Raw genomic sequence first — 27796 nt, forward strand, 5'->3', positions numbered from 1 at the left:
ATGTGTTCATGAAAATTACGAAAAAAACAATTACAGCTCAAAATAAATTGTATAGATTAAAATTCTGTTTATTTAGTTTTTTTTCAAGGTGTCGATTTTATTGTTGAGATTTTTAAATAGAAGTGTGAGTTTTTTTTTTTTAAATGACAAGAGAATAAGTTTCAAATGGAAATGGGGCTTATTTTATTATTTTTTTTTTTAAGAATATTTATGATCTAGTCTACTATGTTATTAACAATTATAATTATTTTATACATTTATTATAATTTATGTTCTAAGTTATATTATATTATAATATCATTCGTATGAAAAATAAACGCATTTCATTTAAATCACAATTTGTAATTTTTTATTTATTTAAATATTATAATAATCGAAGAAAAAATTAAAAATTTCAATGAAAACAATGAAAATAATAATTAAATCGCAGATTTTTTAAAAATATATTTTAAAATATAGTTGAAAAATATATAAAACTAGTTTGAATAATTTTAATAATTAAAACTAATTTTATTTTACAATAACAAATAAATATAGGAATTTAAAGAAGAGACAAAAGGCAAATAGAAATTAAAAAAGACAGTTTATTTTTTTTTTGTTTTTTTTTACAATAGCAAACACTTGGACAATTATTATGCACAAATTCTTAAAATCTATTTAATTGGAAGCCGTTTTTTCATTTCTTGAAAATAAAAAACAAAAAAAAAAAATTTATTTTATTTACATTCAAGGCACTTTCAACACGCAACAAATGTGTCACGACTACAAAATATAAACAATTTTCTTTTTTTTTTGTACAGTTATAAAATCAATTGAGAGAATTTTGTTTTGAAAAAAAATTTCTCTCGATCGATGAAAGGCAGTTTTTTTTTTTTTTTTTATTGAATTTTTGCACTGATTTTTCTTTTCTTTTTATTAAAAAGAAAAAAAAACCAACTTGTTTTGAAAATTCTGAAAAAAAATATAGAAATCATGAATAATTTTCAATTATCAATTGATTAGATTTATTATTAATAAATTAATCAATTTTAATAAAAATTACTTGATTCTAATAAAAATTATTTCAGTTCTAATAAAATTTAATTTAAATATCGAATAATTAATTTAAATTAATTATTTCTAATTATAAATTAACTATTTAATTCAATGTTTATTACAGTTTCGAATTAAAAAAAAAAGAGAAAAATTTACTAAACCTAAAAAATGTTAATTTCCTTTTTTTTTATTATTAATAACACCTTATATTTTTGAGGTAAAACACTGGAGCAGTGAAAATTGTACTGGTGATTAATTTTTTTTTTTTTTTTTTTCATTATCAATTTTCACATATTTAAGACAAGTTACATGATATGAATTATTTAACACAGCCAGTGATAGTCTGACGTATTTTTTTTTTTTTTTTTTCTTTTTACCAAGTGTCATTAGAAATATTTTTGTTTTTGGATTAAAACAATATCGCCTTAATGAATAAAATATATATTTTCATTAAGCTTTGTTAATTATTTGGTCAAAAATATAATAAAGAAGTTAATAAATATTAAACATAAATTAATGAAATTAAAAAAAAATATATATATATTTAACAACACACCTAAGGCGCTTCATTTCAAATTTTTTTTTTTTTTTCACGGAACCAATGACTAAAATTGTTCCTAATATTATTCAACTCCTGATAAATATTTTCAAATTAATATATATTTATAGAAAAAGTAAAAAAAAAAAACAATTAAATAAAAATTACGTTGGAGCTGAATTTCCGAAGCGCCGAATTATTTTTTTCGCAGTCTTTCTCTTTTTTTTCTATTAAAAAAAAAAAAAAAATATTTAAAAATCTATTAAAATATTATTCAGACATTTTTTTTACACATATAAAGCCAATCACTTGGCAATGATTTTTTCCTTTTCTTCTTCTTTTTTTTTACACATAAACTTGACTAACACTTTATTTAGAAATTCAGAAATTCATTGAATTTATACATTTTTTGTGAAGTTCACAATTTTTATGATCATTAACTAATTTTATTTATTTATTTATTATTATTTAATAATTATTTATTTATTACTATTTAAAAATTTATTTATTATTATTTAATTATTTATTTATTAGTTTTTTAATTCTTTATTTGTACTAAAAAAAAATATATATTTTTCTATGCAAATTATAATTTTTTGTTTTGGAAAAAAAAAAATTTCTAGGCAAAAAATTTTTGTTATTTTTTTCCGAAAAAATATTTTTGTACTTTCAATCATTGATCATAAACATTGTGATCTTCACCGACGTTTAATTTATTTGCAAGAAAAAAAAATACGTCTCACGAAAAATCTTTTTTTTAAGAAAATTCGAAAATTAAAAGAAATTAATTTTTATAAGAAATATTTTTTGTTAGATTCCAAAATATTGAAAGTAAATTATTATCATTATATACTCTTCCAGAATAAATTATTTAAATTATTATTATTATTATTTATTTAAATTATCATTATCATTATTATCAATTCGAGACTAAAAATAAATTCATTTCGAAAAATTGAAATAATTTCATGAAATTCAATTTTTAATCTCACGAAATTAATAATAATAATTGAGGAGAAATTTTTAAAAATCTGATAAATTCGTTTAGGAAAACTTTTTTTTAAACACAATCTTTTTTTATCAATAATATAATAAATTATACATGCTATGTTTGGGAAAAAACTTTTTTTAAAATAAATTTATTAGATTTTGAAAAAATGCGCTCCTCAAATTAATCGTGAGAAAAAATTTTTTTCCCTGCAAATAAATTAATTAAACTGATTAGTAATAATAAAAAAAAAAATTGAATATATAAATTTCATATCAAAATCACAACCATTCTCTATATATAAAAAAAAAAATAATAATAAAATCCTAAAAATATATCATTTCAACTTTCGAAAAGTCGAAAATAATTTTCCGAAAATGGGCTTTGAATTAAAAAAAAAAAAAAAAAATTATCCACGATTCTTAAAAGATATTTAGAAAAAAAAATGTTTCCATTTGCCGAAATATTTTTAGGAAAAATCGTAGTAAAATTTGAGCTTTGAATTTACCAAAAAAAAAAAAAAAAAAAAAAAAAAAAACTACGATATTCAGGAGAAAATTTTCTATTTGTCAAATTTTTTTTGTAATCAAAAATCGTAGAAAGATTTGAGCTTTGAATTTAAAAAAAAAAAAAAATTATCTACGATATTCAGGAGAAAATTTTCTATTTGCCGAAATGTTATCTTTTTTAATGAAAAATCGTAGAAAAATATATATACTTTTTTTTTTGGAATACGCCCTTAATTAGAAGAGAGACACAATAAAAAAAAAAGAGTAAATTCTGAGCATTTTTTTTTTTATCAGCCTTTCTTTGGATCTGGAATTCGAGAAAGTGGTCGAGTAAATTTTGGTGCTGGAATTCGTGATGTTGGTCTTGGAATTCCACTGGCAATGCTCGTTGGTCTTGTTGCATTGTAATTTGTCGGGGGCCTTAATTTTGGCTTTGTATCGACGGGACTTTTCGCTCGATTCGACGAAATCTGTGAATTTTTTTTTTTTATTTTTTACCATATAATTAATCGAAATTTCTAATTTAAAATTTACAAATACATTTATTTTTCAAATAAATATTTTAAAAAATTTTATTGTCAAAAAAAAATTTATTATATGTATTAAAATAATTCTTTTTGGACTCAAAACAATTTTTTTCTTTTATGTTTTATTTATATTATTTATAACATTTATAATTTTTATTTATTTTTTATATAACGTCCAAAAAAAAAAATTATTCCAATTTTTTCAACAATAAACTTTGTTAAAAGTGTGTTTTTTTCCGTTAGCTCTAAACAAGAAATAGCAATAACTAATAATAAAACAAAAAAATTAGAAATATATTTAAACAAATTATTAAAAAAATTAAGCATTTGGTTTTGTTTTAGTAAAATAATTTTTTTCAACAAAAAAACTTACGTTTGGCGGCTTTAATGTTAATTTCTCATTACTTTTTGACGGCTTTATCTCACGAACATTGTTTTTAACAATATCTGGAAAAAAATACAGAAACTCTATTTCTTCAATTTCACTAATTTTAAAAATTAAATATTAACCATTTTTTTTTTCGTAATAAATTATTAGACTCTTATTTGGACATCTCCTTAACAATTATTAGAAAAATTTTTTAATTTCAAAAAATTCGAAATATAACTTTTTTTTTTTTCTTTACTGAATTCTAGTGTAGTTACGTTGTAATTATTATAATAACTTTATTTTTTCACTATAGTACTACGTACGAAATGGATATTTTTATAATTTGTAATTCTGTGAATTTATGTAAATAAATAATAAATAATAATAATTTTTAAAATATTTACCAAGAGAATTAATATTTTCACTAGAACTACTGGGACTCAAAAGTGGAGAACTTGATTTGATATCATTAGGTGATAAAAGACCACTTTGTAGACCTTCGATATTATTTTTTAATATTGGCGATGGTAAATCTTTCTCTGACTGCATCCATGTATTTTCAAGAATTTGCCTATTTGGTTTTGGCGTCGATTCAGGCTTGTGACCTATTAAAAAAAAAATAAGGGGAGAAAATAATTTTAATTATTAAAATTATCTTCCAATTATTTAATAAAATATTTGAAATTATATTCCAATTATTTCATAAAATAATTAAAATTATCTTCCAATTATTTAATCAAATATTTGACATTATATTCCAATTATTTCATAAAATAATTAAAATTTATCTTACAATTATTTAATAAAATAGTTAATTAAATTATTATTTTCCAAATATTTCCCTAAATTAAAAAATTTAATTAAAATTATTTTCCAAATATTTCCCTAAATTAAGAAATTGAATGTGGCGTAGTTTGTAAAAGGTCCGGTAGAGGGCTTCTCGCAAGCGATATTCGAAATTTTCGTTTATAAAAGATCCACTTGTCCTTGAGTCAGATAATCTAGTCAATCAGACTTTTAGTCTGATTTAAATTAGAAATAATTTAGTCTTAGGATAGCACAACTTACATATATAAAACATATGTTCAGCAAATTTTTTAGACTGATTTTCGAATCAGCAGAATTTTAATTAAAAAAAAAATTTCTCTTACAGATTTTGAAAAAAAGCATTTGCATTTTTCACTTTAAAGAACAAAATAAATGTCAATATTAAATAAGATTTGAATCCCTTTTTAAATTAAACTAATTATTTCATATTCAGTCACCTTAAAACTTATTAAAATTTTTTTTAAATTCTCACTAAAAAATTGTAATATTGAAAATTTCTTTCAAATAACATTGGAATTTGGAATTGTTAACAAAAATCAGTTTCACTTGAATATATTCTGGGTTAAAAAATCGTTTTTTAATTTTAAATTTGAGTAATTTTTGACATAATTTATTATTTATAAGCTGAGTATAATAGCCCCTGTTGATAGTAATAAAATTTTATTAAATAACAATTCTAACAATTGATTTTAAAAATTCATTTATAAGTTTCGAAAAAATTAAAAATTTTTTTGAAAAAATGTTGGAAAAAGTAAAAAAAAAAAAAAAAACGTAGAATCCTAAATCTGAATTGATAATTATTATTTAAAAAAAAAATGTACTAAATTCTAGCGACTTATGTTTATAATTTAATGCGAATAGACATTTTTTTTTAAATGTAAGTAAATTAAATATAATTCTAATGTGAGGGAAAATTGAAAACAAAAATTTAGAAAATGTAAAACAATAATTTTTAGATAAAATTTTTTAAAAGTAATTGAATTTTCAAAGATTTACAAATTAAATTTTTTGAAAATAATTCAACTTGAAGTGATTTTTAATTTAAAATTTTTGATAATTTCACCAAAAAAATTGATTAGAAATTGCAGAAAAAAAAAATAATAATTTGAAAAGTTTTTAAATGAAAAATGCTTTCAAATAATTGAATTTTCGAAAAATATTATAAAACATCATTTAAAATAATTGAATTTCAGAAGAGTAATAATTGAAATTATTAAATTTCAAAAAAAATTTTAGATGGAAAATTTTATAAATAATTAAATTTTAGAAGCTTTTAAATTGAAATTTTTGAAAATAATTGAATTTCAAAAGAATGTGTTAAATTTTAAACAATAATTATTATAAGAGAAATTATCAGTGATTTTTGTTGATGAAGAATTTATTAGAAATCACATAAAAAAAAATTGAATTCCAAAAGTTTTTAATTGAAAAATACTTTCAGAATAATTGAATTTTCAAAGAATATTATAAAAATCATTAAAAATAATTGAAATTTTTGCAAATAACTAAATTTCAAGTGATTTTGAATTAAAATTTTTTGGTAATTTTATTTGCTAATTTTTTTTTTTTGTAAAATTATAAAAAATTATTAAATTTCATAACAATTTTAATTAAAAAATAGTTTAAGACAATTGAATTTATGGAGAATTCATTGAAAATAATTAATTTAGTGAAAAATTTGTTAAATAATTGAAATAAAGAAGATCTAAAGAAGATCTGCATTGTATACTAGAAAAACGTATTTTGTTTAAAAATTTAAAAAAAAAGTCGAAAAAAGTAAAAAAAAATTCGTATAATCCGAGGCTTAAATTTATGAAATTAATTAATTTAAATACAAAGCTGAAGTACGCAAAGTTTATGATAAACGTTTTTTAAAGAAATAATTTTTTAAAATCAAAAATTCTTCAAATTTTTTGCTTAAAAAATATTTCTTGTAGTTTTTTTATTAATCAACAAATTATAAAAATATAATATTTTTTAAGCAAAAAAATTAGAGAATTTTTCATTTTAAAAAATTATTTCTTTAAAAATCGTTTATCATAAACGTTGCGAACTTTAGTTTCGTATTTAAATAAATATTTAAAATAAACTTACCATGTGGTATTAATTTCTGCATAAGCCTTGAATTGGTAATATTCGATTGTCGAACAATTGTCCTTGTATTTGTTGAAATTGTATACGAACTTCGACTACTATCCGAACAAACGCTTAATCGATCATCTAAATCGGGAGCGCTTTGTGTACTCTCAATACTTTCCGTTGAACCACCGGCGTTACCAATTTGTTCCGTTGAACCTCTCATCACACCAACGAGTCGCTGATCAGTTTCACTTTTATATTTACCAAGTGCATATAAACCCAAATTCCTCGGTATATTTGGCTGCGATCCTTTTGGATAGGCAAAACTACTCGGTGGCTTTATTGTTCTCAATGCATTTGACGTTGGAATGTTTGGATTGGATTTTTGCAAAAATTGTGGCAATTTCGAGAAACTTTTTGGCGCTGGCAATTTGCGAATTTTCGGTTTTACAAATGTCGAATTTTGCTGCTCTTCCTGTAATTGGCGAATTTTTAATAAATTCTAATTATTTGAAATCAAAAAGAATTTTTAGCTTTTTTCTTTTTAATTCAAAAAATTGAAATACAATGATTTTTTTTTTTAAGTTTAAAATTAACAAATTAACAAAATAATTTTTACCATTTTTTTAAATTCAAAATTAAAATACAAAAATGTTTTTTTTTCACCTCATTGGGAATTTCCGTTTTCTTCAAAGGTTTACAAAATGTTGAATTAACAATTTGCTCTGGAATTTGTTCATTTTTCGAAAATGTTGCATTCGCCAACATTTCATTTGACGAATATGTACAATCAAAATTTGTTCCATCATCATTTTTCGAAAATGTCGCATTAACATTGTCCTCTGATTTTCTAAATGTCTCATTTTTATCAATATTTTTCTTACGAAACGTTTGAAACCTACCAATCATATCATTTGGAATTGTTTCGCGTATATCACTCAATTTTTTTAAACTCTCCTTCTTATATGTTTTATAATAATCAAAGGGCGCTGCCATTGACATTGTTTCCATTGAATTTTCATATGTCATATTAAATTCTCTCTTTAAATCCTTCTCATGATTTGTGGCTGAATTTTTACAACTTCTTTCAACTTCCTCTAATAATTCTTGTCGAAGACTCGAGGCACTGACAATTTTTGAACTATTACTACTACTACTACTATTATTATTATTATTGATATTTCGATTTTGATTTAAATGTGAATTATTGGAATTTTCAAGGAATTTATGACAAGAAAGACGTTTTACATTGAATGTCATGTCTGCGTCGATTAACGCATTTTCCATGGAATTTTCATTTATTTTTGTTGCATTTAAATTATCGAATTTTTCAAATAATGACAATTTTCCATCGTCAGGCGTTGAAGTATCGAAAACGTGTTTTGACATGAATATTGGAGAATATTCGTCATGAGTGGAACTTGCCTGGAAAAAAAGAAATTTAACACTATATATATATATATTTTTTTTAATAATCAATTTTTAAATCGCGAATTTTTCTTTTATTGACTTTTTTTGTTTCGATATATTTAATTAAAAATTTTTGATTTTTTAATTAATTTTTCTTCTTATAATTAGAAATCTCTTTTCAATGATAGTTTAAAATTTTTATACGGAAAAAGTTTTTAATTCCGAACAAAGAAAGTTATTTTTTTTTTTAGAATTTAATTGTTTTATCACTTCTTCTTTATTTTAATTAAAAAATTTTGTTTATAATAATTTATTATAACTTTCATTTGGAAAATATATTGAAATTCTGAACAAAGAAAAAAATGATTTTGTTTTTAGAATTTATTTGATTTGGAAATTTTTTTCTTTAATTACTTCTTATTTCTTTTAATTAAACATTTTTTTTAAATCTCTTTTTTATGATAGTTAATCACTTTTATTTGGAAAACAATTTTTTATATTCCAAAAAAAAGTCGAAAAAGTCGATTTTTTTATTCTAACAAATTTTAATTAGTTAATAAATATTTTACTTTAAATAACTAATGTTAATAGATATTAAATTCATTTTATTAATTTTGTAATAAGAATAATTCTATAAAAAAAATATAATCAAGAAAATTTATTTCGAATATTTCATAATCAAACTAATTGTAAGACAAATTTTCAAAATTTTATTTAATTAGAACAAATTTTTAAAAATATTTTTAAAGTTCCATTTTTATAATTTTTTGAAATCTAATTTAGTCAATTTATTCGAATTAAATATTTTGTTATAATTTTTAGTTTTGATTGTCAAAAAAATTTCAGGCAATACTTAATCAAGTTTTATAGATTTTTAAATAAAAATATTATTTAAATAATATTTAATTATTAAATTATGATGATTAATTTTGTTTAAATTAGAATTATCGTATCATAGTACACTGTACGAATGGGCGCTGCCCGTATACTTTGAATAAATAAATAAATAAATAATAATTTTGAAAGAGTTAAAGTTGAAATTTTTAGAAATAATTGAATTTCAAAAGATTTTGTTAATTTTTCGACAATAATTAAATTTTACAGAACTAAAAATAATTTATCAAATAATTTCAGATAACATTTTTCAAATGTAATTGAATTTTCAAAGATTTACAATTGAGATTTTTGAAATTAATTGAACTTCAAGTGATTTTTTATTTAAAATTTTTGATTATTTCACTAAAAAATTTATTAGAAATTGCAGAAAAAAAACAATAATTTGAAAAGTTTTTAAATGAAAAAGGCTTTCAAATAATTGAATTTTCGAAGAATATTATAAAAATCATTTAAAATAATTAAATTTCAGAAGAGTTATAATTGAAATTATTAAATTTCAAAAAAAATATAGGTGGAAAATTTTAGAAGCTTTTAAATTGAAATTTTTGAAAATAATTGAATTTTAAGTTAATTTTGAATTGAAATTTTTGCAGGTAATTGAATTTTGAAAAATATTTGAATTTTAGTTAATTTTGATTTGAAATTTTTGAAAATAATTGAATTTTAATTAAAATTTTGGAAAATATTTGAGTTTTAATTGAAATTTTGGAAAATAATTAAATTTTAATTGACATTTTGAAAAATATTTGAATTTTAATTGACATTTCGGAAAATATTTAAATTTTAGTTAATTTTGAATTGAAATTTTTGAAAGTAATTGAATTTTAATTGATTTTGAAATTAAATTTTGGAAAATAATTAAATTTCAGTTGATTTTGAATAGAAAATTTTGAAAATAATTGAATTTTAATTGAAATTTAAGTTAATTTTAAAATGAAATTTTGGAAAATAATTGAATTTTGGAAAATATTTGAATTTTAGTTAATTTTGAATTGAAATTTTTGAAATTAATTGAATTTTAATTGATTTTGAATTAAAATTAAAAATTTTCTTTATTGCAAAATGCTTTCAAGTAATTGAATTTTTGAAGAATATTATAAAAATCATTAAAAATAATTGAATTTCAGGAGAATTATAATTGAAATGATTAAATTTCAAAAAAAAAAAAAAAAAATTAGATGAAAAATTTCAGAAATAATTAAATTTTTAAAGCTTTTAAATTTAATTTTTTGAAAATAATTGAATTTCAAAAGATTGTGTTAAATTTCAGACAATAATTATAATAAGAGAAATTTTTAGTGATTTCTGTTGATGAAGTATTTATTAGAAATCACATAAAAAAATTGAATTCCAAAAGTTTTTAATTGAAAAATGCTTTCAGATTATTGAATTTTCGAAGAATATTACAAACATATTTAAATATAATTGAAATTTTTTACAAATAATTAAATTTCAAGTGATTATGAATTACAAATTTTTGGTAATTTTATTTGATAATTTTTTTTTTTGAAAATTATAAACAATTATTAAATTTCATAAAAATTTTAATTGAAAAATAGTTAAAGACAATTGAATTTGTGAAGAATTTCATTAAAATTATTAAAAATAATTAATTTAGTAAATAATTTTAGTTAAAAATTTGTTAAATACTTGAAATAAAGAATATTTGAAGAAGATTTGCATTGTATACCAAAAAAATACGTATTTTGTTTAAATTTTTTCTTTTTTTAAATGTAAAAACGTCGAAAAAGTCGTATTTTATTAAAATAAGTCGAAAAAGTCGTAGAATCCGAGACTTGAATTCTAAATAAATAAGTAAATAAATTTCTTACCTTTTCTGAAAAACTCATTGCAGACGGAGAATTTGCCTCATTAACATATGTTCTTTCCATTGGACTATTATCAAATTTTTTCAAAATAATAGGACTAATACTCTCTTTTGTTCGATTAAATGAAATTTCACAAATCTCTTTTGTCTCATTAAATTTAGGTGAAATTTTCTCCATATCCAATGAATTAACACAAGTTAAAGTTTGATTAAATGGACTTGTGCAAATTTTTGTCTCATCAAGATTTGGACTTTGACAATTATTTTTCATCTCAATCACTGGACTTAGACAATGTTTTGTTTCATTTATAGGATTTGCTAAAAATGTATTATTATGTTGAAATGTACGGGTTATATTATTATCATCAGATTCATAATTTTTTTCCGTAAAACTATTGATATTCAATGATTCTTGAAATATACTCGCTTGCATCATTGATTCAGATAAAATACCCGAATCCATATCGCAAAGTGATTCATTTCTTTTTAATGTTTCATCGGCATTATTTGATATAATTGATGAATACAATAGCGATGGTTGTGATTCATTCATTATTTCAGAGAATTCTGAATTTGATTGTGAGAGATTTAAAAATATTTCAAGACTCTCTTGATTCATTGAACTTGATTGGGAATTTGTTATAAATGAATTTTTTGGTCTTAACATTGATGGTATTTCTAATGTTCGTTGCGGTGTCGCTTCTTCCATTCGAAACTTAAAAAAAAATATATATATTATTAAAATATAGAAATTAAATAATTGAATAAATTTACAATAACAAAAATACTCAAAGATTTTTGGCTCCGTTAATTATATTCAATTTTACAGTTAAAAAGAATATTTTTATGTTTCTTTATTTTATGTTTATTTATAAAAATAAATTCAATTATTTTAAAATTTATTACTGTAAATTAAAGAATAAAAATTTTAATCAATTTTTTTTTCTAATTAATTTTGAGTTTACTTTAAAAAAAAAAAAAATTGTTTAAATTAAATATTTCACTTACTTGACCGGGAACTTTGGGCTTTTCAATTAAATGCGGTGGTGGAGTTGCTAACGATTCCATTATTGCATCGAAATTCATTTTATTGGATCGTCTTTTCACTCTAGTGAATGTTCTTGTGTCAATGGATTTCTTCAGAGCTTTAGCAATTCAAAAAATTTAAATTAAACATTTTTTTTATTTTCAAATTATTCTTTAAAATATTATTTAATAAATAAATTTCATTTGGGGACTTTTTTTTAAATTTTATTTTCTATATTATTTACTTGTGAGAAACAAATATTTTTTTTTAATGTATTAAAAAAAAATTGATTTCTACTTTTTAAAATCTAACTAAATAAAAATGTATTAATATTTATTTAGTTAACAAAATATTTAATATTTATTTATTACTTACTAAATATTTATTTATTACTAAATAAATATTAATAAATTTATTTATTAACATTTAAACATTTAGAAACTAATTTTTTTTTTAAAGTTTTAACATTTTTGGTTTTGTTAAAAAAAAAAAAATTTTTATTATTCTAAATTTTTTTTATCGTTTGAAAAGAAAAGAAAAATTAAAAAAATAATCTAATATTTATTAATTAAAAATATGGAAGGGAAAAATTTATATATTAATCTTTTTTTTTTTATATATAATAAATTTTCACCATTTGCATGTGCTTGAGGTTCAGATGGATCCGATTTGAGCCATGCGTACAAATCATGAACTCTCGACTCCGAGGAACATTGATTATAATCACACAACCTGTGAAAATAATTAATTTCTCTTTTTCATTTTTAATTTAGTTGAAAGTAAATTTTTTAATGAAAGAGTATTCAAATTATTTTGTCAGAGTTCTACATAGTTTCATAATTTTTAGTGTCTATATAATTTTTAAATATTAACAAAAATAAATAAATAAAAACAATTTTTTTGAAAGAGAATTTCAAAAAAAAAACAAAAAGGTTTTCGTTATTTTGTTAACTTCTTTTTTATAGCAAAAATTTATAATTTAAATAAATAATAATTTAATAATATAATAAATAACACAATAATAATTATTATAATTTTAATAATAATTATAATATTTTTAATAATAATTAAATTCATAATACAGTTCAAAAAATATTTAACAAAAATAAATAATAATAATAATTAGTATTATTATTTTCTTATGAATAATAAATTAATTAAAGAAAACTTCATAAACAAATAAAATTTATTACATTTTAAAAATTTTCAATTTATTTTTTTATATATTTGTAAACAGTTTTTTTACATAATTAAAATTAGATTTTTAAAATAAAAGTAAATAAATTAAAAATAGAATAATAGTAAAAAAAAAAAAAATTAAAGCCTATAAATTAAAAAAAAAATTCTAGAATATTTAAATTTAAAAAGTAAAATTTTTGTTAATTTTTTATATATTTTAAAAATAATATTATATCCCAAAATTATTATTATTATTATTTTGGATTCTTAAAATGTGTAAAATCTGCACAACTTTAAAAATGTTAAATAATATTTACATAATTATGCGTCATATTTATTGTTCCCACTTTTCCATTATAATTATCTTAATTTAGTCATTGTATTTTAATATCATTTTTCTTCGATAAGATAACAAAAATTTTGTTACCCTTGAAAAATAAAATATAAAATTTTTTTTACCTAAACTTACGATTGCAAAAAAAGTAAATTTTTTTTATAAATTTTTACGAATCGAAATAGAAAGTAAAAAATCGTAAAAATATTGAGGTTATGTTGGAAATGTTAAATATTCCAACGATATATATACAAATATATAAAAAGAAAATAATTATAGAATGGAGAAAAAAAATTTTTTAAAGAGGGGAAAAAAAATGTGAAAAATTAAAAAAACAGATGAAAAAAGAAAAAGATTTTTAATAATATACATATATATATATATATATATGTCTGTATCAAAAATTATTATAACTTACCAACGATCACTGTCCTCAAGATCCATGGAATCAACGTCAATAATTTCATTTTCATCGATAGATTCACAATTCTCTGCAGCTTCCTCCAATGCTCCAGAATCCATTTTCAACTCTGACATATTTGTCTTTGTAACTGTCAGTAGGTTATAAATATACACTACACGACATATTTTTTTTTACCGTTAAAAATTCAACACGACGATCGCCATTTCAATTAATACAAGTCTATTATATACAAATAGAAATATTAAATTTTCTTAAACTTTATGCAAATGTTCTAATTTCTTGTGAATATATAAAGAAATAGTGGAATATATTCTCAAGATTATAATTCAATAGGCACTATTGGGCACTATACACCGTAACAATAAGAATCATTTTAAAAATATAAATTTCTATACACACACAAAAGCACTAATACATTACGTATATTCACATATACATATATGATGAGGGATAGGGATAAAGGCAAAGGCACAATAAATAAAATAACAAAGAGCTATAAAAAGTAAGGTTAGTTCTGTCGTTGGCTCCCCAGGGATTGGAACTCTCCCACGAAAAGTGACACATTTCAGACGTTGTATTGTATAGTGTACAGGGTTCTGAAGTTACACATTGTAAATGCATCGTACTTGGATGCGTGTGCATCGTATCGACAATAATAACTATCGTGTTTTTTTAGAATGAAATTAATTACTTGAAATAATTATTGAATTAATTATTAATTAAAATTAATTTTATTTATAAATAATATATCCAACCAAATATTTTTTAATTAAAAGGTTTCGTATGAATAAAACGATATAACATTCGATTGTCGTTTTAATAAAAGTTTACTCCAACGTTTCGAAATCTAAATGATTTGCTTTTCTGCGGGAGTCAAATTAAAACAGATGTCAAGTCATAGAGTTAATAGTCAATTGCCGTGTCAAATTAAATAAAAACAAATTTAAAAAATATATATAGTTCATAACTTTTCTTACGCATATAAATCTACGACACTATAAACACATGAATTTTGTCTAAAAAATGCACGTACCAGCTGATGTGGATTAAGGTAGTATTACACTTTAGAAGCAGTAAAAAAAGGGTTGAAACAAAAATTTTTTTCTCGTTAATTACTTTATTTAAAGAAAAGAAATACAATATTAAGGACAAATAGTTCTTTAAGAAAAAAAAAAAAAAAAAAATTTTTATTGGATCTTTCTGGTCACCAGAGGGCACTGAAGTCAAGGTAAAAAAAATTAGGTCAATCAGCGGACAAGCTGCAGCCTCTCAGGGGCATCGGATTTAAAAACAAAAAAAAGAGGCGTTTTAAAACTGAGACACGTGGTTGAGCATTGTGCCTTGCCCGATAAAAAATATTTAACCCATTAACGACCGCTAGGACGAAAAATTTACCTTCACTTAGCAGCTGTTATTTTATATGAAAAAATAATTTTAAAAATTCAGGATAGCCCATTTCTAACGTAAAATTTATCGCTCTTTTCGATTCTGAAGTCCAAATTTAATTATAATTAAATCCTTAATATTTATAACAATTTTATTTCAAAAAAACATGATTTTCTGCAAAAAAATTTTTATTCAAAAAATATTTTGACATGGAACGACAGTTAATTTGCTCCGGAACCCAAAATATCGCGTCCTCGAATACCCAGCTACAAAACTATATAGTTGCGAATTTCAAAATTTAAGATGACGGACGACAAAATGGCGATTTTCCACTAAAAAAGATTTAAAAAATACTATTTTGCAAAAAATAATATATTGGTGAATTATTTTTATTTCTGCACCATATACTTATGTTTTTTGGGTCACTAAACACGAATACGGTATAAGTTTTCAAAAATTCAAAATGGTGGATCCAATATGGCGGACAATTTTTTCAAAAACTCAATGGATTTATCTGAAATTTGTTACTCCGGGGTTTTTGGGGTCGCCGGTTACGAATCTGAAGTTACTTTTCAATAATTCAACATGACGGATCCGAAATAGCCTACAAATTTTAAAATTCACCGAATTTGCATGAAAATCAATACTTATTGAGTTTTTGGGGTCGTTGATTACGAATTACTTCACTTTATATTGAAATCAAACACATTTTTTTTTACTGATCTACTATTTTATTACTGTGTGACTATAAAATTTCACCATTTCTACCGTCAAAGGAGTACTGAAATTATCAAATTGTTTAACATTTTTTATAAAAATTTCTAAAGAGAGGCGTACTTTAAAGGATTTTCTGCAGGGTTAAAATTTGTAGGCTATTTTGGATCCGCCATGTTGAATTATTGAAAAGTAACTTCAGATTCTTAACCGGCGACTCCAAAACCCCTGAGTAACAAATTTTAGATAAATCCATTCAGTTTATGAAAAAATTGTCCGCCATTTTGAATTATTGAAAAGTAACTTCAGATTCGTAACCGGCGACCCCAAAAACCCCGGAGTAACAAATTTCAGATAAATCCATTAAGTTTTTGAAAAAATTGTCCGCCATATTGGATCCGCCATTTTGAATTTTTGAAAACTTATACCGTATTCGTGTTTAGTGACCCAAAAAACATAAGTATATGGTACAGAAATAAAAATAATTCACCAATATATTATTTTTTGCAAAATAGTATTTTTTAAATCTTTTTTAGTGGAAAATCGCCATTTTGTCGTCCGTCATCTTAAATTTTGAAATTCGCAACTATATAGTTTTGTAGCTGGGTATTCGAGGACGCGATATTTTGGGTTCCGGAGCAAATTAACTGTCGTTCCATGTCAAAATATTTTTTGAATAAAAATTTTTTTGCAGAAAATCATGTTTTTTTGCAATAAAATTGTTATAAATATTAAGGATTTAATTATAATTAAATTTGGACTTCAGAATCGAAAAGAGCGATAAATTTTACGTTAGAAATGGGCTATCCTGAATTTTTTAAATTATTTTTTCATATAAAATAACAGCTGCTAAGTGAAGGTAAATTTTTCGTCCTGGCGGTCGTTAATGGGTTATTAAAAATGACAAAATGGTAGTGAATTCAAAAAATTTTCCAAAAAAAGGGTTTTTTTTAGCAGTTTTTGGGTCGTAGCTAAAAACCAAAAAAGGAATAGATAATTGATTTTAGGCATAATGCCTGCAGGCTTTAATTACGAAGAAAATTATTTTTTTTTCTTTATTTTTTGGATAAATAGAATCCGAGTTATTGGAATCCGAAATCTTGTGTAACTACTCAACTTTGAAACCACTTGCGGCAACCATCTTGCTGTTTTGTCTCTTTCCTTATATACATATGTAAGACAATTTGCAAAAAAGAACAATGTAATAGCTCTAATAGTTTGCGAGATACAGTCTCTCAAACTTGACCCCTTTGAGGTTTTACAAAGAATGGTAATAAATGAGATTCTATTAATTGCATGTTTTGGTGATATTTTTCAGTACGTAAAATATTAATATTATATATATATATATAAGTATAAAAAAGGAATACAACAAAAAATTTATAATTATTCGATTATTTAAAAATATTCTAAAACAAAACAAAGCCAAAAAAAAGAAGTAAAAAAGCTAATTTGTTTTTGTAATGTTTTCGATGTTTAACAATAAGTTAAAAGTATCAATCCAAATCTCTGCTAATCAGTATTAAACTTCACTTCTGGATGATTTATTGTCAGTTAATTTTTGTTTTTGAATATTAAAAAAAAAAGAAAATTAAAATTGAGTCGAATTATAATTTACTAATTTTCGAAGTCATTTTTTTTAAAATACATTATATATATCTTATCTATTTTTAAATACTGAAATGTCTCTAAATTCATCCATGGTTGAAACTTGTGCAAAAAATGGAAATATTTTAGCCTTGACGACGACAAATATTTCATCGAAGCATGGAGAAAAAATTCAACAAACTAATGGATTTAAAATAAAGGGAACTTCAACATATTTTCAAACAGAATTAAAGTGGTTAAATATAATAATTTTTTTAATACTCCACATTGTAGCAGTTTATGGTTTTGCGACTTTTCCTTATTTTCAGAAAAAAAGGACATTCTTTTTTTGTAAGTATTTTATTCAAAAAAAAAAAAAAAAAAATGGGACGCATGATTATGTTCTAAAAATCATTAGTTAGAATTTTCATTTTATGGAATTTCATTTGTCATAATTATTTTTCAGACGAATGTTTATTTTCTCGAATTTTCATTTAACATAATAGGCATTTTAAAGAATTTTTATTGGGTAGAATTTTCATTTTATTCTTTCAGATGAATTTTCATTTGTTCGAATTATTATTTGATTGGATTTCCATATAATCAATTTTTCATACTACTAAATTTTTACTTAACCGAAAAATCATTTAACAGAATTTCTAATTTATAGGATTTTCATTTGTCCGAAATTTCAAATGACTGAGCAAACAATCGATTTTGGCGCGATTTTTAAAATCAACCAATCAAAAATTATACATAAAATTGTGATTGGTTGATTTTAAAAATCGCGCCAAAATCAATTGTTCGGACATTTGCAATTTCGGACAAATGAAAATCCATCTGAAAGAATAAAATGAAAATTCTATGCAATGAAATTCTACTCAATAAAAATTCTTTAAAATGCCTATTATGTTAAATGAAAATTCGAGCAAATAAAAATTCTAACAAATAAAAATTCTGTGAAGTGAATTTTCGGTCATATAAAAATTATGTAATATAGAAAATCGTTTTGATGAAAATTCTACAAAATACTAATTCGAACAAATAAAAATTTGTCTCAAAAATAATTATGGAAAATGAAATTCCATAAAATGAAAATTCTGACTAATGATTTTTACACTGAAAAAAAAATTTATTTGATTCAAATACTTCAAATTATTTGAAAAATATTTAATTGGTTCAAATACTTTTTATTTGGATCGAAAAAATATGTATTTGATTCAAATAACTTGAATTATTTGAATCGCATTTATTTGAACCAAATAAATCGTATTTGGTTCAATTAAATAATTAATTTTGAATTAAATAAATGAATTTATTTAATATAAATAATGAGTTACTTGAAATTATTCATTCATTTATTTAACTCAAATATTTATCGTTTATTTGATACAAATAAAAAGTATTTGACACAATAAATTTATGTAATTGATTCAAATAAACTGAATTATTTAATACAAATAATTCATTATTTAATCCTAATACACTATTTCATCAAGACAAATAAAAAAATATTTCAATCAATTAAATGTTTATTTGAAACGATAATAATGATTTACTTGAAACAATTAATTTATTTATTTCACTTAAATATTTTGTTTTATTGAAACCAATAAAAAGTATTATTGATACAATAACTTTATTCAGAACAACGAAAAACGCGTTTTTAATAAAAATATATTTACACTTTTTTTGAAAATTCACCTGGGATGATTCATGATAATAATCATGAAGCTTATAATTAATTATATTTTATTAATTGCATTTAATTGGAAAATATAATTTAATATCTTAATTTTAACTTAATGATGTTAAGCACTTTTCTGAGTTAGGTATTTTACAAGTTTAAATGCCATCAAAAAGTTAGCATTCGTTTTCACGTAGCGTGCGTAGCGTAGTTGGTAAAGCGTTAGACTCATAGTCCGTAGGTCGTAGGTTCGATTCCCCCCATGCGTTAGATTTATTTATTTCTCAGGTTTGCATTTAATCATTAATTCTATGTATGAATTAGTTGAAAAATGAAAATATTCGATCATAGTATGTAGAAATTACATATTTTTTAATTTATTTATTTGAGTAAGAATTTAATTTAGAAAAATGGAAGAATTAGTAAATAAATATGTTATTTATTCAATTCAAATTTTGATTTATTTGAATCAAAAAATTCTTACATTTTATGCAAATAAATTATGTATTTGGATCAAATAAAATAATAATTGCCGCAATTAAAGAGGTTTTAGTTTCAATTAAAACAATTACTTATGACAAATAATCGAATATTTGATTCAAGAAAATTTTTAGTTGTTTCAAGTAAACTATTTTATTAATTCAAATAAATATTTATTTGAATCAAAAAACATGCAGTACTGAATGAAATAATTTTCATAATTGATTTAAAAAATTATTTATTAGCTTTGAATATTCCATTTATTTGATTTGAATATTTTGTATTTGATTCAAATAACTCTTTATTTGATACGATAAAATAAAATACTTAGGTTTAGTAAATGTGTATTTGGTTCAAATACATATTTATTGAATAATAGACAAGTAAATGATGTATTTGGATCAAATACTTTTTATTTGATACAAATAAATTTTTTTTCAGTGTAGAACATAATAATGCATCGTTTTTGCTTTATAATAAATAAAATTGAATAAAGTCTTATTAATGTTTTTTAAAAAATATTTTCTATATGCAAATATCATTAAAATTTATAATTTTAGCATATATTGTTTCACATATGGTTGGTTTTGGAATAACTGCTGGTGCACACCGTCTATGGACCCATCGGGCTTATAAAGCTAAATTGCCTCTAAAAATATTTCTTCTTTATTGTTACTACACATCTGGACAAGTAGGAAAATAATATAGGATTATATTTTATTTTTAAAAAAAAACCGTGTATACGCTTTTTAACTCTCCTTAGGGTCATTTTGACGAAATAAATTCAAAAACTTTAAATTTCTTCCTTTCTTAGTTTTCACTATACAATTGGGTGAGAGATCATCGCGTTCATCATAAATATTCCGAGACGGAAGCAGATCCACATAACAGTAAACGGGGATTTTTTTTCTCTCACATTGGTTGGCTTTTGATGAAAAAACGTCCGGAAGTAATAAAACGAGGATGTGAAATTGATATGAGGGACATTCTAAAGGATCCAATTATTGTATTTGCTGAAAAGTATATTATATCACTCAGAAAAAAAACTTCTTTATTTTAAAGAAATTTTCATTTGAATCAAAGAAATTTGTTAATATTGGGTCAAATATATATAATATATATTGGGATCAGAAATCACGCGAAACTGACCCACCCCTGAGCCTTTTTGTGACAACCATCTAGGTTTTTTATCTCTTTCTTTTGTATATGTTAGAGAAACACGGAATGAAAACATGGCCACCACAACAAGGCTCTCACCAGATGGCGTATCGCAGTATTTCAGATCCCAATAGGGTCAAAGAAAAAATTTCTTTAATTTAAAGAAATTATTTCTTTACTTCTTTTTTTGTCAACTCGCAATGAAATCTTTATATGAAAAGTATATCATTCAAAGAAAAATATATCTTTAATTTAAACAAAAATTTTCTTTTTTGGTTCAAACAAATTTCATCATTAATTCAAAAAGTAATATTTAAAAAAAACTTATTTCTTTGTTTCAAAGAAATTTTTTTTCTTGGTTTTCCAAAATGATAAAATTTGAACTTCTCGCAAGGAAGTTGCTAACAATTTTTGCAAAAAAAAAAGAAATTATTTTTCTCTTATGTAGGTATCATATAATTTTGAATATCCTTTGCTGTTTTGTAATACCAATAATTATACCCGTATACTTTTGGCATGAAGGCTGGTACTATTCAATAATGGCAACAAATGCGCGTTTCATTCAAACATTGAATTATACTTGGAGTGTCAATAGTTTTGCTCACATGTGGGGTTCTAAACCTTATGATAAGTAAGATATTTTTCTTTAACTACATAAAATATTTTTTTTTAATGACAATAGTAAAACAGAGAGAAATATTAAAAACACTTTACTAAAAATTGAAGATAATGAAAACAAAATAAATTTCGAATTTAGAAATTTTTGCGTTATTTTAACCTTTAAACTGTTATAGCGGTCTCTCAGACCGCTGCAGAAGTTTAAGGGGTAAAATAACGCAAACATTTATTTGTTAACATAGAATTATAATTAATCATTAATAAATAATTTAATAAATCCTTGAACTGCTATAGCGGTCTCTTAGACCTCTGCAGTAGTTTGAAGGTCAATAAATAATAATAAACAAAAATAAGAATTTTTTCTAATGGTTATATAAATTCTAATTATAAAATTCAATTTTTTCGGTTAATAAAAAACTATCAATTACTCTAAAGTTAATATTATTATTGCAGAACAATAGCTCCAGTGGAAAACAAATTGGTTGCCTATGCAACTTTAGGAGAAGGCTTTCACAATTATCATCATATGTTTCCGTACGATTATAAATGCGCAGAATTGGGAATTTACAATTTAAATTGGACTACCTGTTTAATTGATATGTTTGCAAAAATCGGATGGGCATACGATTTAAAACAACCGTCGAAAGAATTAATAAAAGCAGTGATGAATAAAAAAGGAAACGGAAGTAAATTTTGTTGAAAAATGTTATGATAAAGTTTAATTTAATAAATAAAGGCAACTAATATTTATTGTATTATTAAAAATGAGAAAATTTGTAATTAACAATTTATGTGCTTTAAAAAATGTTTAAATTCATTTAACAAAGAAGATATGTAAAAACAATAATTACAAATTAAAATAAGCAATAACGCGTTTGTCGCGCGTCATCAATTTTTTTTCCCCCATTTAAAATGATAATTTAAAAAAAAAACTTCTGCGTGAATTACAAAAAAAATACTAATAAAAAAATTTCTTAACATAAATAACTCTCGAGTTCAAATTGTTAGAAATTTCAGAGAAATCCCCATCTTTAATTTTTCAGTGTTTTATTACCTAATTAACCTCTTTAAAATATGTTCGACCTTTTTTAAAAAAAAATTGACCAAACTAGTTATAATAATAATAACAATTTTTTAATTTCATTAAGCTTATAGAACATAATTATTTATATTTTTTAAGAATTGAGGCTCCGGATCATAAATGGGCACAAGCGCAATAGAAATGAAACTATGCGGGTAAAATCATAAAAACCATGGGCGAAATCGATTGCCAAGAAAAAAACGATTAGACCCATGGTTTAAACCTTGGTAAAAATTTCAAAAACCATTGCTTATGTCCGTTTCCCATGGTACAATTTTCCATAGGAAATTTTTTTTTAATTTTACGGATTTTGGACCATGGCTAAAAACTTGCCAACCATGGGAAACAATTTTTTAATTTTACGGATTTTGGACAATTGCATAAATCTTGCGAACCATGGGAAAATTTTTTTTTTCTTTCTTACGGATTTTGGACAATGGCTAAAAACTTGCGAACCATGGGAAAATTATTTTGTTTAATCTACGGATTTTTTACCATTGCGAAAATCATGCGAAATATGGAAAATTAATTTTAAAAAATAATTCCCAAAGGTTCGCAAGTTTTTAACCATGCTCCAAAATCCGTAAAATAGAAAAAATTTCCCATGGTTCACAAGATTTTAGCAATGGTTTAAAATCAAAAAAATTAAAAAACTTTTTCCCATGGGTTTCATGATTTTAGCAATGGTTTAAAAACAGTAAATTTAAAAAAAAATTTCCCATGGTTCGAAAGATTTTAGCAATGGTCAAAAATCCGTAAATTAAGAAAAATAATTTTCCCATGTTTCGCAAGATTTTAGCAATGGTCCAAAATCAGTAAAATTAAAAAAAATAATTTTTCCATGGTTCGCAAGATTTTATCAATGGTTCAAAATTAAAAAATTTTTTTTTTTTTATTTCCCATCGTTTGGCAAGATTTTAGCAATGGTCCAAAAACTGTAAATTTAAAAAATTAATTTTCCCATGGTTGGCAAGTTTTTAGCAATGGTCTAAAATTAGTAAAATGAAAAAAAATTTTCCAAGGTTTCCAAGATTTCAGCAATGGTTAAAAATCCGTAAAATTAAAAAAAAAAAATTTCCCATGGGAAACGGACATGAGCAATGATTTTTAAGATTTTTGCCAAGGTTTAAACCCATGGGTCTAATCGTATTTACCTTGGCAATCAATTTCGCCCATGGTTTTTATGATTTTACCCATGGTTCCATTTCCACGCGGGCGAACTGTCGTAAAATAATTTAGCCCCTGGAGATAAAATTTGGAAATTGTTCAAAATTAAATTTCAATTATTGCTTTTTATAGAAAATTTTATTGCACATTTTTTTTCCAAAATAAATTTTTTTTTTTTAATAACTTACCGATTTTTATTTATTGACAAAAAACGTCATTCTTAAGAATCGGAAAATTTTAATGCTTTTTTGTGTTCAACTCGCGATTATTTCGACAAATATTAATATTTTTTCACGATATTTTAACACAATATTCGTCAAACTATTTTAAAAGTGAAAGCACATTTGAAAGTTTTTTTTTAAAAAATTCTACGTCCAAGTATTTAATTGTTTAAATAATTTTTCTCGAAAATTGATTCTCTTACATTCAATTGAAAAAATTGTGTGAGGAATTTTCGAATTCGAAAAACTTCCAGTGACAAATATCTTCATTAATATGTAGGGAAGTTTTCTGAAAAATATTAGACCTTTAATTATTGATTTGAAAAATATAGAACAATATGTTCCATTGAAACTTCAAAGGAACAGCTGACTCGACTTGGACCTGGCCTTAAACTGAGCACAAGTGTTGGGGAATGTCATTTTAAGTGTCTAACTACCCTAACCCTAACTACCCAACCCTGTCATTGGCCCTCTGAAGAGAAAATTTTTGTAGAAGCACCTTAATAACACCCCAGCAAATTGTCACATTTCAGACGTTCCTCTTTATTTAGTTAAATTATCAGTGTGAATGAAGATTTAAACAAGTATCGCATTCACAGCTAGTACACCAAACTACTACTTGCCAAGTCAAAAAAGACGCAAAAAAAAATTAATTAAATTGCTTTTCACTTTTTGTTGTAAATTTTTATATTAATAACCGGAAGCCATGTCTGAAGTCACAAACAAATGTAAGAAAATTTAACAATATATTACTATTTCCAATAAATTTTGTGTAAATTAGTATTAGAATTTTCTCTCCACATTTAACTTTAATTAATCATAATTCCTTTGTTAATACTACAATGTTTAGAAAATACTTATATTAATAAAAAAAAGGTGATTATTTTTAATATCGTGTAATATTACTGCACAAAGCTCTAACCTAAAATTTTTTTTTTTGCATCGAAAATTACTATATTAAATTTCTATTTGGCAGAATTTTTTAAAGTAGACTTTATATTAAATTGAATTTTTCTTTTATTTTTCAATTTTTTTTATATATTTTAGTTATAACAAAATTTTGATTTTTAACCAAATTTTTATTAAGACGAAATTTTATATAGAATATTTTCCACTTCCATCGAATTTATATTCATAAAATTTATATTTAGAAAAATTTTTTTTAGAAAAGAATTTTAATTTTACAGAAATGTATTATTTAATCAAATTTTTACTGATTTGAATATTCACTAAACATTATTTTTATTAAAATAAAATTCACATTTAACAAAATATGTAATTAACAATAATTTTTGAACGAATTTTTACGTATAATTAAAAAATTTTAAGCCCAACGAATTTTTATTTAACAAAATTTTTAATATTGAAAAAATTGTTTTACGTCCATTCCAATAATTTTTTTTTCATTTTTTTGCCATGACAGTTTAAAAAAAAAAATTTGAAATAATTTTTAATTTACAAAATTTTTCTTTATCCAACGGAATTATTTAATGAAAATTCCAATTTAACCGAATTTTTATTTAGCAGAATTCTTATTTAACAAAAATTTTAGTGCTTTGAAATTTTAAATACCAGAATTTTCAATTCATCGAATCTTCATTTTTTCGAATAGTTAAAATAATTAAAATGGAAAAATGAAGATTCGGTGAATTGGAAATTTTGGTATTTAAAATTTCGAATCACTAAAATTTTTGCTAAATAAAAATTTGATTTATTTTAATTTTAAAAATAATTTTTCGAAATTCTTAAAACGCCGAATTTTTATTTGCTATTGTCACGATTTTAAAAATTGTTCAATCAAAAATTATGAAAAAAAAGAAAAATTGCGATTGAACAATTTTTTAATTTACGCCGAAATTTTTCTCTCGCTTGTTTTGTTCGGTCAAATAAAAATTCGGCTTTTTAAAAATTCTATAAAATATATAAATTACAATTTGCAAAAATAAAAATTCGGAAAAATGAAGATTCGAATAATTGAAAATTCGATTCTATTAGTTTTTTTTAAAAAATAGTTTTTTTTTAAAAATAAATTCGTGTTGGGTAAAAAAAATTTTGGTAAATTAAAAATTCTGTTAAATACAAATTCGGCTACCTTAAAATTTTATGTTTTAAAAAGGAAATTTTTTCAAAAATTCGAATTCGAGGAAATGAAAATTCAGCCAACGATAAATGAAATTTTGAAAAATTAAATTCTTTTAAATGAAAATTATGAAAATTTTTAAAAAATATATTTTATATATTTTATTCTTTAAATCTGAAAAGAGTTTTATCAGTTTATCTTAAATTTTCAGCAAACGTTATCAATAACGATGAACCACCTCAGAAGAGAATTAAATATTCTCCCGAAAATATAGCAGAAGAATTAAAAATCCTTGAAAACAGGGAAATCAAAACAGGATTTATTAATTGCACCAGTGCTGTTATCACAATCGACGATGAAAAAATCGATCTTCTTAATATTGATTCGAAAATAACATCAAAAATCAAATTCACAAAATCATCATCCAACAACGAAAATAAAGAAAAATCACTTGAAAGACAATTATCAAAAATTTCTTGTCCATTCACAAATTACATTGGACAATCGATAACAACAAAATTATTGGGTGAAAATTATCACGCAATTCCCGATAAATTTATCATTTATCGTGAAAATGATTATCGTCAATTATACAATAATATCAATGAGAAAAATGTCAGTAAATTTTTAATCGTCATTTCACCAACCAATTATAATGGTGGTGAAATTATATTTCCCCAATTAAAAAAAACTTTTAAAAATTCTCAAATTAATGAAAAACAATTGAATTACATTTTATTTAATATTAAAACTAAATATGAAATTTCCAAAATAACTCATGGTATTTGTGTTTTATTAACATTTAAAATAATTGAAACAAATTTTGAAATTGAATTAAAAGAATTAACACAACTTAATACGGATAATTTAAAGAGTTTATTGAAAAATTTAACGGATAAAAATATTTTAATACCAATAACTGAGGGAAATATTGCAAAAAAAATTTGTGACGATATTAAAATAAAATATCGACAAGTTTATGCCGATGAGGAATGTCCAAAAATTGTTTACGATGATATTTCTGATGCTCAGGAACAATCATTTTGTCGTTTTAATGTTTTTTTAAATTTTGAAGATTTAATTGATGATGAGAAACAATTTTCTGTTAATACATATGTTAATCCAATGAAACCGCAAAAAATTAGCGATAAATATACAAGATATCGTAAATCAAATTCACCAAAATCATCGTGCGATGAAGTTGAATATTATTCTTTTTTATTAATTAATCCTTGTAGAGAATTTAAACCAAAAACCGAGTGAAAACTTAAAAAAAGAAAAATTGTTTTCGAGAAAAGAGGAAAAAAAATAATAATATGCTTTTGGGTCAGTCCACTGACTTTTGTCTAATAGTGGTTGCGACCAAATTTAAAAAAAATCTAGTTTTAATATATGTGAAACTCGATGATTCCCTGAAATTCGTTAACCATAATATTATGGTAAAAATTTTATTCCCTTTAAAAATATTAAATATCAAAAGTAGGAGGTTCACAATGTGATTTTGTAACCTTAAATTTTTCAATTTTTTTAAAAACGCTTTTATTAAAAAACTATTAAAAATTAGATGTTGGAACTCACCAAAAACATAAATCACTTTATTTTGAACAGAGGAACGAAAGAATTAATGCAAAAATTTATTATTTT

The 27796-nt window shown here is 22.4% G+C and overlaps 3 protein-coding genes across 3 annotated transcripts; 2 read left to right on the top strand and 1 right to left on the bottom strand.

The window, feature by feature from the left end:
* Nucleotides 1–564: 564 nt before the first annotated feature.
* LOC127286538 (putative uncharacterized protein DDB_G0277255) lies at nucleotides 565–14391 on the bottom strand. Its single transcript, XM_051312983.1, has 9 exons — nucleotides 13968–14391; nucleotides 12671–12768; nucleotides 12018–12154; nucleotides 11014–11724; nucleotides 7541–8299; nucleotides 6890–7349; nucleotides 4372–4572; nucleotides 3971–4044; nucleotides 565–3540 (listed from the first exon to the last, which is right to left on the bottom strand). The coding sequence occupies exons 1-9, from the start codon at nucleotides 14084–14086 to the stop codon at nucleotides 3361–3363; spliced, it is 2739 nt and encodes a 912-aa protein (XP_051168940.1). The 5' UTR covers nucleotides 14087–14391; the 3' UTR covers nucleotides 565–3360.
* Nucleotides 14392–17582: 3191 nt separating this feature from the next.
* Nucleotides 17583–22528, top strand: LOC127286602 (acyl-CoA Delta-9 desaturase-like). The gene is made up of 5 exons (XM_051313086.1): nucleotides 17583–18011; nucleotides 20388–20518; nucleotides 20642–20847; nucleotides 21434–21616; nucleotides 22057–22528. The coding sequence occupies exons 1-5, from the start codon at nucleotides 17756–17758 to the stop codon at nucleotides 22301–22303; spliced, it is 1023 nt and encodes a 340-aa protein (XP_051169043.1). The 5' UTR covers nucleotides 17583–17755; the 3' UTR covers nucleotides 22304–22528.
* A 1810-nt stretch (nucleotides 22529–24338) lies between these two features.
* On the top strand, nucleotides 24339–27597 carry LOC127286604 (uncharacterized). Its single transcript, XM_051313087.1, has 2 exons — nucleotides 24339–24800; nucleotides 26364–27597. The coding sequence occupies exons 1-2, from the start codon at nucleotides 24779–24781 to the stop codon at nucleotides 27413–27415; spliced, it is 1074 nt and encodes a 357-aa protein (XP_051169044.1). The 5' UTR covers nucleotides 24339–24778; the 3' UTR covers nucleotides 27416–27597.
* Nucleotides 27598–27796: the final 199 nt, after the last annotated feature.

Source organism: Leptopilina boulardi, unplaced genomic scaffold (genome assembly GCF_019393585.1).
Source record: "Leptopilina boulardi isolate dan_hultmark-lab unplaced genomic scaffold, ZJU_Lbou_2.1 LbouV2_362, whole genome shotgun sequence".
Lineage (NCBI taxonomy): Eukaryota > Metazoa > Arthropoda > Insecta > Hymenoptera > Figitidae > Leptopilina > Leptopilina boulardi.